General features: G+C 53.7%; 1 protein-coding gene across 1 annotated transcript; it reads left to right on the plus strand.

The window, feature by feature from the left end:
* Nucleotides 1–2739: 2739 nt before the first annotated feature.
* Nucleotides 2740–11049, plus strand: FCN1 (ficolin 1). The gene is made up of 9 exons (XM_005580478.4): nucleotides 2740–2883; nucleotides 4173–4286; nucleotides 5827–5880; nucleotides 6193–6228; nucleotides 7008–7040; nucleotides 7479–7606; nucleotides 8014–8143; nucleotides 9357–9491; nucleotides 10590–11049. The coding sequence occupies exons 1-9, from the start codon at nucleotides 2781–2783 to the stop codon at nucleotides 10835–10837; spliced, it is 981 nt and encodes a 326-aa protein (XP_005580535.2). The 5' UTR covers nucleotides 2740–2780; the 3' UTR covers nucleotides 10838–11049.
* The last annotated feature ends 2007 nt before the right edge of the window (nucleotides 11050–13056 follow it).

The raw sequence follows: 13056 nt of genomic DNA on the forward strand, positions 1-13056 counted from the left end.
GCCACTGCACTCGGCCCTTTATATAAATTTTAAATTCACCCTGTCAATTGTCACAGAAAATGGTAGTTTAATTGATAATACAGTGGATATCTAGATAAATTAAGGGAAAACAAATATTTTTCCTATATTTGGTATTCTAATCCACACACATAGAATATCCTTCTAATTATTTTAATCTTCTTTTAGGTCTTTCAGTTCCTGTTTGATAGTTTTGTACACAGAAGACCAGCATGGATGTTGTTAGATTTATTCACAGTTATTTGACTTCGGCATTGCTGATACAAATTTTTTAAATTTCATTTTGAAATTCTTTGAGGCTAATTTTTAGAAGCACAATTGATTTTTGCTAAACTTTTTATTCTGCTTGTTTATCTTTAGAATCTCTTGAATTTTCTACATCCTCAATCATATCTTCAGAAAATAACAATCTTGTGTCTGCCTTTCCAATCTTTTTATGGTTTTGTTTTCTTTCCTACTGCACTGGACAGTGACATGCAATACACTGTTGACCAGAGTGGTGATGACAAGCATCCTTATTTGTTCTCAGTCTCTGAGGATGGTTTTCCATTTTCCCTGTTAATTATGTCACGGCTTCAGTATCCACAGCTTCCAAACACCCCTTTCTATATTCTGTTGTTTCTGTTGGTCCTTATACCTGTTGTCTTTTATTTCCACGAGCCTGGTTATCGTTGATTGTGTTCTAAAATTTCATTTGAAAAAAATAAAACACTTTGCAGAAATAATGACCTGGGATGATGCCATTCTCCTTCACAGAAGATTTTTGTTTCCTTTAGCTAGGAGCCTGGGGTCACAAGCAATAATTCCAGGAGCTGAGGTTCCTTTCCTGGGGACATTTAGATGTCTCAAAACCAGTTTTCAGCCCATGTGAAGGTTGGTTATTGCTTCACATGGGCTGTTGCTAGGGTGCAGCCCTTCTGAAAGCCGACCCCAAACCCATACCTTTGGCAGGCCCTAGCCCCAGTCTTTGACCTTAAGCTCTGCAAGATGGTGAAATAACTGCCCAGCTTCTCACCTCTCTTTTGGAGATTGGCAAATCCCTGTGCAAAAAGAGGTCCCCATGACTAGTTTCACTTCTCTAAGATTTCTGTGGCTCCCAAGACCTTGGCAAAGTGATCCTTTACTACATCGCTAGCTTGATTGTGCCTTCAAGCAAATCTCTTTTTAAAGGTTTCGTCTGTTTGTTCTTAATAAGATGGCACCAAATACCTAAACTGCCATTGCCAGGAGTCAAATGAGGAGAACTGAGATGAACATGGCTGGTTATGGAATATGCTGGTCATAGGGAATTGTTGGGAATACGACCAGTTTTCCAAAGTGCTTGTATGACTTTTACTGATCTGATGTTAAGATATTTTAACTTGCCAGAATCTTGCATTCTTTCATACTCTTGGGCTTACATACTCTTGGGAACGTTAGCTTGATATCTGAATGTGTTGTTGACTTCTTACCTGAAATAAACCTATGGACGATGCAAGGAAGAGGAGGTCCCCTCACACCCAGGGGGCAGCTGGCAAATGGAATTGAGGGGCACAGACCTGCTGGCTCTCTCCCTGTTCTGACCCAATCCCAGGTGAATGTCACTCCTGAATTGGATCCTCTCCAATAAAGGAGGTCGCACCACTGACACCCAGACCTCTCCCGTCTGGGCCAGTAGCTCAGGGACATTAAGCGGTGTCTGAGGCAATGAAGCCCCCCGCCCCTGTCTCTCAACATGCTGGAGCCAACACACACAAACACACAGAGCCTAGAGTTGTTGTGGTGCCCACAGAGCCTGGACGCAAGGTTCTGTGTCTCCTGGGCCCCCCACCCCTGGGCCCCCCTCCACTTCTCTCCCATGTGGGGAGCCAGTGAGTTTGCAAACCCAGTTTACACATGCTGGCCCAGAGAAGTTGCAAACCACAAAACAGCACCTCTCCCTGCTCCTCGGTCCTGCTACCATCTGACTCTCCTTAGTGACCATTTCTATACCTCCTAACAATCCCACACAAAGTGCCCACAACGCGTCCTGGCTAAGCACGATTCACGGCACGAGATGTGGAGTAGGAACATGGCCTCAAGGATTTTGGGGGGACAAGAGGCATCCCCACCTTCAGGTGAAATGAACAATCCCGGTGATCCACAAGACATTAGACAGAGACAGACTTGAGTCCAATGCCTGGCTCTTACTAGTGGAGGGACTTCAATTTCTCCAGCTGTAACTTTCAAATAATTGATTCCACCCAATGGGGCTGGCGTAAGATGATATGATGGAAATAGTATTTGAGACATAACAGGTGCTCGACATTTTTCTCCTCCCCATCCACGTTAATCGCCTGATGCCTGACACACCCTGAATTTTCTGGGAATAGATGAGGCAAGGAAACGTCTTCAGCAAAGCCTTCCTTATCCCCCAAGGATAAGGTCAAGTTCTCCAATTATTGCTTGGGGACAGCTGGGGAATGGAAAGGGGTGTGGGAGTGTGCTCTCCTTAAGCCACAAACAAAGTCAACCCTTTCCAGCAGAGGGGTCTTGGGAGATCTCTGGACCGGAAGCAGCTTGTCTTTGCTGGGGAAGAGAGCCCAACGGGGCGGGCATCTTGCTGGAGCCTAGTGGAAGGAAACACCCTTTGAGATGACCTCATACCTCCTGTTGGTGCAACAAAGCAGCCCATAGGAAGTGGGTGTCCCCCAGGGAGTTGAGAAACTGTGGCACAAGGCGAGAGCTGGCTTCCTCTGCCCCATTAGAGCTGGGAGACTCTTCGGAGTCAAAGGCCAGAGAGCATGAAGCTGAGTGGAGCCACCATGGCCCGGGGGCTCGCTGTCCTACTAGTCTTGTTCCTGCATATCAAGGACCTGCCTGCCCAGGCTGCTGACACCTGTCCAGGTGAGAAGAACCCAGGTTTTCTGGTCCCAAAAAGCTGGTAACAACCCCATTCATTGACACTCGGGTGTCCCAGGCAAAACCTTTTATGCACATCTTCCTGCAAAGATGCCCAGCAGGTCTGTTCTATCCTCAGGCAAGGACATGGAGGCTCAGGGCAGCTGAGGCGTCACCCAGGGTCATGGAGGGATAGGGGAGGGATGTCACTTCAGGTCTGTCTGCCTCAAAAGCCCAGGATTTGCCCCATGGAGCTTCACAGATGGGTCTGGAATCTGTCACTGAGAAGGAAGAAAATACTGTTGACTTTATCTTCTTACGGGCTTACTGGAGAGGCCCTCTAATACGGTGGCTGCCACACTGACTTGGGGGGTTTGTTAAAAAGGCAGATTTCTGGCTCTCCCCCAAAAGAGTCAGAATCAGTCGATAGGGGCAAAGGTTTGGACAGTGACGAGGTGTTTCCCTCGTTGATTCAGGAGCAGGTGGTTCTGTGACAGTCAGTGAGAGACTGCTCCTAAGGACGGCCCGGCCTCCCTGGCTGATAACATATTTATGGAGGAAACATAAATAGTAAATTACAGCCTAGTGGAAGGAGGACAGGAAACACAGAGAGGAAACACCCCAAAGATGGCAGCTGCCGTGTCTCCAGTGAGAGCACTGCTCCGTTCCAGTCTCTAAGAGGGCCCTTAGCAGGGCGTGTAGATTTTGTAATGAACAAAATGAAAAATATTTCTTCAAAGAAGTAGACAACCTTGGTTTGGCTCCAGCTGCGCCACACTTGGCTCTGTGTCCCTGGACCCCACACTGCCTCTCTCCAGAGGATCTAGAAGGCCGCTTCCATCCCAGTAATTCCACAACCACATTCCCAAGGTCTGGGAGGGAAAAGGCTTTGTCAGCCTCAATTCCCCAAGTTTCTTAGAAACATTGATTGTCATTGGTTACTGCAAGAGCCCACTGTTTATTAACTCTTTCTAAATGCCACGAATTACACTAAGAGATTAAAATGCACATTCTCTAATACAGCCCTGGCCACAACCTTGTTATTATCCCCACTTGGTAGCCCAGGGCACAAAGCCCAGAGGAGTTAAGTGACTTGCCCCAGGACACACAGCACTGAGGAGATGAGGCTCCGCTACGTCGGGGTAGTCTCCAACGCAGGACTCTGCCCCCATCACGTCTCCGCCTCACCAGTGCCCGAGGGGCGAGGACAGACCAAGGCCCCAGCAGAGCAGAAAACCTCACTTTCCAGCCACTGTTGGGCCAGGCACTGAGTGGGCACCTGTGTTTCTCTGCAGAGGTGAAGGTGGTGGGCCTGGAGGGCTCTGACAAGCTCACCATTCTCCGAGGCTGCCCGGGGCTGCCTGGGGCCCCAGGACCAAAGGGAGAGGCAGGCATCAATGGAAAGACAGGTAGGTGCGGGCCGGGTGGGGAGGCCAGGCATGGCGGGGGCACTGGCTCTTGCTCTTTTTGAAGCTAGATGCTGAGTTGAGCAACACCCCCACCATGATTCCTAGATCGAGAGCCTGGGTCGGGCCCCTGCTAGAGCCAGGGACAGAGCTGACTCCCAGGGCCCAACAGGGTTCTGAAATGGAGGCAGTGTCTTTCCTAACTATTTCATGAGCTCACATTTGGACACACTTCTGTAGCTCTGTCTCCTAGTCCTTGATCCAGTTCCAGCTTTGCTCGGCCACTGGCATGACTTCTAAGCTCTATGTCCCTCCACCTTCTCACCTGAAAACTGAGGTGACCACTTTCTTCTGCACCTGCCTCATATGGGAAAACTGAGGCTCAAAGAAGTCAGAGACTTTCCTACTTGACAAACCAGTAAGGAGTGGGGATGGGACTTGGACCAGTCTACTTCAGGGCACAGAGGGTGCCCTAATCCTGAGCCCTGAGCTCTGCATGCGGGTCTGCAGGGAACGTGGGAGAGCCAACAGCAGGTACCTGCCTTGGGTGGTTTGGGGTACCCCCTAAGCATGGCGTAAGGCAGATGTGCATAAAAGCTCGGAAAGGGCGCTGCCTTAGAGGGTGAGCTCCCCATGCCTGGAGGCATTCAAGGTGATGCCTGCAGAGCACTTGGCGGGGATGTCCCAATGTAGATGGGACAAGCTCAAATGTCCCCATGACTTGGACTTTCGCTGACGTGTCCAGGCTTCCGTGTGGGTGTCCAGGGCCAGGTCCTCTGTGTCCACTCTGCAGGCTGGACCTGAGAGTGGGGTCTCTATCCCCTGTTGAGGGAACACTGGGGAGGAAGCCATTCCCTGGCAGGAGAAGAATCAAGTCTGGCTCGGACGTCCCTTGAACCAGGCTTCTACCAGTGGGCATGACTGGCCAGTATACCCTAAAGAAAGAACCAGTCCCCACACACTCTAGCCAGCAACTGGGATCAGCGAATGGACTGGGGGCTGCCTCTTGGCTGGCATCGGGGAACGGGAGGGTCCCCTTTCTGGTCGGAACCGCATGGAGGGCTGTGTAACACCACGGGAGTTCAGGCGCACGGTGGAACCGGATCCTCCCTGACAGCAGCGGCCGCATGTGGGGCTCACCCTCTCCGTGTGGGGATGTGGTAGAACGAGGCTCTCAGAGGACGCATTCATTGCTCCAGAACATGGTCCCTTGCTAGACAGTAGAGCTCTGTGACGGTGACTTGGGCCCAGGCTTATGGTCAACAAAGGGTGAAACCCAAGATGCTCCCAAGGCACAAACAGGAGCCAGGAGCACCTTGCCTTGAGCCCAAGGTGGAGTGCAGGCCCCTCCATCACTCCCTCACCTCCATCTGCGGTCACCCCCCGGCTAAGTCCACGGCTCGCAATTCTGAGGGTTCCTGGAACCAGAATGGGTTCAAGGCAGAGTTGGGGAGGGTCAGGACTTTATCACTTGGGGCAAAGATTTCCAGGGAGAATTGTTTAGGTTGCATTTTTCTCAATGATATGTCTTTGGAATTTTCAGGAGAACGCGGTATCCCTGGAGCCCCTGGAAAGGTGGGACCAGTGGGACCCAAAGGTAACCAGGGGGCAGAGAGCGAGGAGGCCTTGAGCAGGGACGTTGGAGCTGTCTGTAATGAAATGAGGGAGGGCGAGAGACAGGGTGGGGAGACATCAACAGAGAAAGACAGAGGAAGGTAGACAGGGGCCCTGTCATATTCCAGGCCTCGGGGCCCCTCCCCAACATTGAGACCTGAGCGTTGTGATGCCTCAGTGAGCCTGCAGGGCTGGGGAGATGCAGTGCCCCAGGCCAGGAGCCCACCCTGGGGCCGGCCTCTCCGTGGCCCACACGTCCGGGGCCAAAAGCTCATTCTCCTGCATCTTCCTCCAGGAGACCGAGGAGAGAAGGGGATGCGTGGAGAGAAAGGTGAGCCACCGGTGGACACAGGCAGGTGCCTCTGCAGCCTTTGTCCAGGGGAGGGGTCTCGGAGGCCTCAGTCCACCCACCCACCGCTCACCTCCCTGTCAATCTGGGCTGTGGGCAGGGAGGGGCGGAAGGAACCCGGTGGGCTTTGCTGTCAGAATCCGTGAGGGCTCAAACCCCGGTGTCTACAGCAGTCACTCCCAGTGGCCAGCAGGACCACATCAGTGTGTAGATGGTGACACTTTAATATTTCAATTTCTGTCTTACTTATGCTTATTTATTCAAAACTTGTAAAAGTTTAAAAAAGCCGAATGTGCAACACTCTAAGACACAGTCCCACACTCTGCCTACAAAAGCAAATGAGAAGCAGAGCCGGGGGCTGAGGGTCCACCGATATCTGTGTCCCAAGAAACAGATGCCAGGGCGGAGGCAGGGCAGGCTTGGAGCGACCCTGCCAGGCTTGAAGAGTTGTTCTGCTGTTATCAGCGGTGAAGGCTCCACTAGGGGTCCAGTTAGTCCAGCAGGACCCGCAGCACCTGCCACAGCCCGCGAAGCTCCCGCTGCACAGCAGGGGCCTACGGACAACCATGTGGCCGGTGCCTCTGGGGAAGCAGAGTGTGGCCACCCTCCCCTAGGCCTGTGCCACGTGTCCTGGAGACATCAGAGGAGCTGCCTTTGCCCATTCTCTATTCTGTGCTCAGGGAGCCACCGGGGCTGACCGGGACGAGGGTTCTGATGCTCTGATTTCAAGCTTATGACGAGTGTCTCCTCTCCCCACACAGGAGATGCTGGGCAGTCTCAGTCTTGTGCGACAGGTGACTGGTCATACCCTGACCTCAGTACCCAAGCCTTGCCCCGACCTCTAGGGCCAGCTGCACGCGTTCACGCCACAGACTCTAAGGAAGAACCCTGTCTGCACCTATCATCCCCCTCAATCACTCGAGTAATGGGCAGCCATCGCCTGAATCCCTTCCATGACAACCTGGGCTCCACTATTATAATCTACCCCAGAAGGCCGGGTGCCCAGGAGCCAAAGGTGGGGGAGACACTGGGAGCTGGGAGGGTCAGGCCGACTGGGCGTGGCCATCACAGCTGCATGGCCCTGGGAGCCATGTCCCTGTCTAGGCTTCGGAGTCCTGCTCTGTCCGCACAGAAGCCTGTGGCCCTGCTCCTCCCTGCCAGGTCTCCCTCCCACTGCCCCTGCCCTGCCCAGGGGCCCCATCCTGCAGCCATTCCCTGGGTTCCCTTCCCAGGTCCACGCACCTGCAAGGACCTACTAGACCGAGGGCACTTCCTGAGTGGCTGGTACACCATCTACCTGACCAACTGCCGGCTGCTGGCTGTGCTCTGTGACATGGACACGGACGGAGGGGGCTGGACCGTGAGTGGGAGACTGAGGGGCCCTGGGCAGAGGCAGTCAACCTGGGAGACCCGGAGTCCAGGCTGCACACCTGGCCGGAGAACACACTCTGGAATTCTCTATTCCCCTGGTCGGGGACAGAGATGATGGGGGAGGTGACCCGTGGGTAAAAGTCCAGGCCGTGGGAGAGGCTGGGAGGGGCCTGGTGCTCTCTTGCTGTGTGCCTTGGGGCTTGTTGCCTCCCCCATCTGAGCCCCCATTTCCTCCTTCATCCCGTGGGGTCTATGAGGAGACCAGGTGGGCGTGCTGGGGACCCCAGCCTGCGACGCTCTGCCAACTACAAATGCTGCTCCTCTGGAGGGCGGGTCCCCCGTGCTGTGGGACATCGGCCTGCCCCACCTGGCTCCTGTCCCCTGGCTTCTCCACAGGTTTTCCAGCGGAGGATGGACGGCTCCGTGGACTTCTACCGGGACTGGGCCGCGTACAAGCAGGGCTTTGGCAGTCGGCTGGGGGAGTTCTGGCTGGGGAACGACAACATCCACGCCCTGACCGCCCAGGGTAGGGCCGCTGCTGGGGCTTGGGGGTCAGGGGGCCCTGAATGGGGGTGCCCCTGCCCCTTAGGCCTGGGCCGCCAGGAACATAAGCGCCTCTTGGCCCACAGGGGAGTGGGCCCTGAGCACACTCAGGGGGGCACTGGGACCTCTAAGGGCTGCGTCCCCTGCCGTAGGCTCTGGCAGCACCGGGAAGGGAAATAGAGCTCTGGGCTGAAGGCCTCTTCAGGTCTTGGCCCCACTGGCATCTCACATCCTGAGAGTGGGAAGCAGGAGAGAGACCACTGGGGCTTGGGGTGGCCTTCATCTCCGGCTGTTGATGTGCCTCTGAAGCTTGCATCTTAGTCCCATGGAGAGCCCATGCTTGCCTCCTCCAGCCCACGCCTCAGCAGGCCCCCTGCAGCCGCACCCACCCGAGTGAGAGGGCCTTGCCCCAACCATCCGGGGCAGGGAATGAGTTTTGCAGCTGGCCCTGAGGCAGTCTGTATCATCGCTGGTCCATTATCCCTGCCCACTGCCCCATGGCATGATTGAAGGTATCCACTCAGGTGCCTCAAATTCCTGCAAGAGAAACTACAATTATAGCTTTGCCCACTCCTGCATTAGTGGCTCACCAACCCTTAGAAAGAGAAGGTACACTTTCAAAATGAAAGAATGCTCCCTTCCACCCAGTGAACTCCAGTGGGGCATGTTCAGGTCTCCAAAATAGCGGGAAAGGTGTTTAGAAACAGAAAGCCATCCCTGAGGGCCTGATAGCAACAAGAGATTTTCCACCATTCCCGGTTGATTTTTTTCCTGGATGCCACATTCAGATATCCCTTAAGAATGTATCCATCCCCAGCCGGGCGCAGTGGCTCACACCTGTAATCCCAGCACTTTGGGAGGCTAAGGCGGGTGGATCACAAGGTCAAGAGATCGAGACCATCCTGACCAACATGGTGAAATTCCATCTCTACTAAAAATACAAAAAAAAAGTAACTGGGCATGGTGACACATGCCTGTAATCCCAGCTACTAGGGAGGCTGAGGCAGGATAATCACTTGTACCCAGGAGGCAGAGGTTGCAGTGAGCTGATGTTGTGCCATTGCACTCCAGCCTGGGCAACGAGAGTGGAACTCTGTCTCAAAACAAACAAACAAAAAAAATTACCCATCCCCAGCTCTCATGCCTGGTGACAGAAAGATCTTGAAGGCTGGGACCTTAACATCTTTTTCCAACAGGAAGCAGCGAGCTCCGTGTAGACCTGGTGGACTTTGAGGGCAATCGCCAGTTTGCTAAGTATAGATCATTCAAGGTGGCCGGTGAGGCGGAGAAGTACAAGCTAGTACTGGGAGCCTTTGTTGAGGGCAGTGCGGGTGAGTGTCTGCTGGGGGCCGGGTGGCCTGAGTGGGGTTTGGGAAGCAGAGAGATCCTGGCTGTGTCTCCCCTGGTGACCTTGGACCCTCCCCTCTCTGAATCCCGTTTCTCCATCTGTCAAGCAGACACTAGCACTGGTGTCTCTATAGAGTGTGAGGCTCACAGGACATAGCGGCTGGCGTTCCTAAGGCTATGTCTGCCGCACAGTGAGCCGTCTGGGCAGGGCTGAGATGATCCACCGGCGTCACCCGCTGAAATCTGGAAGACAATGTCCTTTTCTCATGGGTGCCTTGGAGCTGTTTCCCAAACTGTGCTCCATGGAACACCAGCCTTGTGGGACATTCTCTACCAAAGGGAGTCTCGGGCTGCATGATTTGGGGAGGCATTTCCTACAGGGCGTCTGCTTGGGGAACTCCCAGGGCACATTCGTTCATGAAAGGCGCTGAGAATTGCTACCGCAGGAAGCCTGTGTAACTAACTGCTCCACGGAGCAACCCAGTCCCAGGGGAGCCTTGGAAATGACAGCCTTGGAGTCTGTGCGGTCCTCTCTCAGGCATGATCTCACGCGTGACCTCCAAGGAAGGCAGCAGGGCAGGGAATGTCATCCCCATTTTGCAGGTGGTAAAACCGAGGCTCAGGGGGTGACACTTCTCAGCTGTAGGAGCCAGGGATGAGCTTCGGGCTCAGGGCTTGAGACGGAGGAAGAGCCCCCAGGTGAGGGCTGTCCTGCACCTACCAAGGGCCACCAGGGCCCCAGGGGACGTGGGGAGAGACCAGAAGGAGCGGTGCAGGCTGGAGGAGGGAGGCCATCCCAGGAGAGAGCACGAGGCCGGACAGTTTAGGGGGGCCCTGGAGGAAACAGGTGGTTGCTGGAGCAGGGGCCTCAGGTTGTGGAGAGGAATTTCCAGACCAGATTGCCAGAGGTTGCCTCCTGCTTCCCCTTCCTCCAAGGCCTGGGTGGGTCCTTTGCGCACCTGTACCTCGGCTCATGCATCTCTAAAGTGAGGCTGGCTCTGCTCAGGGGCAGGATGTGGGGAGGGTCTCACGGTGGCACGGCTTTTTCTAGCATCTGCAAACCCCACATTTTCTGTGAGCAGGTAATTCTCTAGGGGCCCACAACAACCACTTCTTCTCCACCAAAGACCAAGACAACGATGTGAGTTCTTCGAACTGTGCTGTGAAGTTCCAGGGAGCCTGGTGGTACTCCGACTGTCACGCTTCAAACCTGAATGGTCTCTACCTCAGAGGACCCCATGAGAGCTATGCCAACGGCATCAACTGGAGTGCGGCAAAGGGGTACAACTATAGCTACAAGGTGTCAGAGATGAAGATGCGGCCCGCCTAGCTGGGCCAGGACCCCTCCACACGCACCTGCTGGTGGGGAGGCCACACCCACAAACGCTGCGGCATGGAAGTTACCCCGTTTCCCCAGCCAGACGCACTCCCATGACGCCCACAGCTGACCCTTTGCCCCCAGCCCGGTCAACCTCCCACATGCCCACAACCTCACCAGAGGGAGAATTATGCTTCTAAATATGTTTGCTTTGGGACAGACAAGTTTTTACAGTTTCCGTATGTGTTTCTTGAACACCAGTGGTTTAGATCACCTTCCTGCATCTGTTGCACGGCAGGTGTTTCCCTGGAATTGGCCAAGTCAGGAAGAGTCAGGACCTTCACTTAGCAGATGGCATTACCGATGTTCAGGGAGGTTGAGTGACTTTTGCAAGGATTTTCCACCTCTAGTAATTGACACAGGGTGATTACTCCATCCCCACCTCCGATTTTCCACCTCCAGTAATTGACAAAGGGCAATCCCCACCTCCATCCCCAGGCCTCCCCGTCCCCCCAGGCCTCACTCACAGCACTTCGCACTCCTTGAGAAAAGTCACTTTGGGGTCCAGAAAACACTTATGAAAAAGGGGGAGAGTTTAGTAGGAACTTTTCTGCTTCCCACCACGGCAGACTTCGTGCTTTGGGCCGGCTGGCTGCTGAGAAGAGAGAAACACTTAGCACTCACCCCCAGGAAGAGAGCGCCTGGTCAGCCACCTGCACAGAGAAGATTCCGAAGAGGCCTTCCTCCCACACACAGACCTCAGCTAGGGGGTACTGCGGACCTCAGAGGGAAAAGCTGCACAAGGCTGCTAGGAGATGATGGAGAAGGGGCTTCCCCAGCTCCCAGGCTCGGGAGATTTCTCAACCATGACCTAAGAGCCATCAAAGGCAATGTGGTAGTGTGACCCCATTCCAATCAAGAGCTCCCACTTACCAAAGGACACTGGGAGAACCGAAGGAAAGCCAGAGGGGCAGAATCGCTGGGTGGCACACACATCTTTAGTTTTCCACTATTGCCACAACCAGTCACCACAAACGGAGTGGCTTGAAACAACGGGAACTCGTCACCTCCTGGCTCGGTAGGTCTGGAGTCCCAGGGCCTTACTAGGCCAGCAGGCAGGACTCAGCAGTGGCAGGTCCTTCCAGGGTTCTAGGGGAGAACCTGCTTCCTTGCCTTTTCCAGCCCCAGGGGTCACTGGCATTCATTGGCTGAGACTCCTTCCCCCAACCCCAAAGCCAGCGGCACCACATGTCTCTGATCCTTCATCCATTGTCACCTCTCCCCCCAAGCCCCGCAGGACAGTCTCTCCACTCCTGAGACTCATGGGATTAGAGTAGGCCTACCCAGATAATCTGGGATCCTCTCCCACGTCCAGGTCTCTATCTCCAACCACATCAGCAAAGTGTCTTTTGCCATGGAAGGCATTTGCAGGCTCTGAGTTTGTGTGTATTAGGGCAGGACATCTTTGGCTGAGCAGTGGTGGGGGCGGGGAATTATTCTGCCTACCAGGCCCTATACAAAAATAAATATATCACAGGTTTCTATCTGAAAGAATTCCTGCAAATAATAAAAGAATTAGAGCAGCTCAGTTTGGAGGAAAAAAAAAAAGGTATGAGACGTGAACAGACACTTCACACAAGATGTCATGCAGAGGAGCAAGGTATTTATCAAAAGGTGCTCCACTTTTCACTTACCAGAGAAATACAAATTAGCACCCAAAGGAGTCGCTGCTACATCCCCCTCATCTGAGCCACAGAAGTTAGAAAGAGAGACAGCACCAGTGTCAGAGGTGACTGTGGGAGGGGGGTGTGCATACACTGCTGGTAGCAATGCAAATTCATGGAACCAACCTGGAAAATGGCTTGGCATCAACTGTTGGAGTAGAAGACACACAGTCCTGTAACCTGCCTATTCCACCTCAGGGCCTGGATGTGGCCATCTTGTGTCCCAGGTGGCATGGCCAGAAATCTTTACAGCCAAATACTCACCATAGCACCAAACTGGAATCAGCCCACATACCCATCAGGAAGAGAATGGATGTGAAAACGTGCAAGGATAGCCATTGGGTAGAACGCCAGACAGCCATGACAATGACACAGTGACACCTACACACGAGAAGCGTGAGTCTTACAAACATGGCAGCAAAAGGAGCCCTTTCAAGAGGGTGTGTGCTGTGGATTCCATTGTAGATAAAGTTTTTCAGAAACAAAAGTAGCCGATGGTATTTTGGA

The sequence above is a fragment of the Macaca fascicularis genome, chromosome 15 (assembly GCF_037993035.2).
Source record: "Macaca fascicularis isolate 582-1 chromosome 15, T2T-MFA8v1.1".
Taxonomy (NCBI): Eukaryota; Metazoa; Chordata; class Mammalia; order Primates; family Cercopithecidae; genus Macaca; species Macaca fascicularis.

Coding starts and splice junctions, on each gene's coding strand:
- FCN1 (XM_005580478.4), top strand. CDS start 2,781: ATGAAGCTGAGTGGAGCCACCATGGCCCGGGGGCTCGCTGTCCTACTA. Junction 4,287..5,826: donor AGGCATCAATGGAAAGACAG/GTAGGTGCGGGC, acceptor TGGAATTTTCAG/GAGAACGCGGTATCCCTGGA. Junction 9,492..10,589: donor CTTTGTTGAGGGCAGTGCGG/GTGAGTGTCTGC, acceptor TTCTGTGAGCAG/GTAATTCTCTAGGGGCCCAC.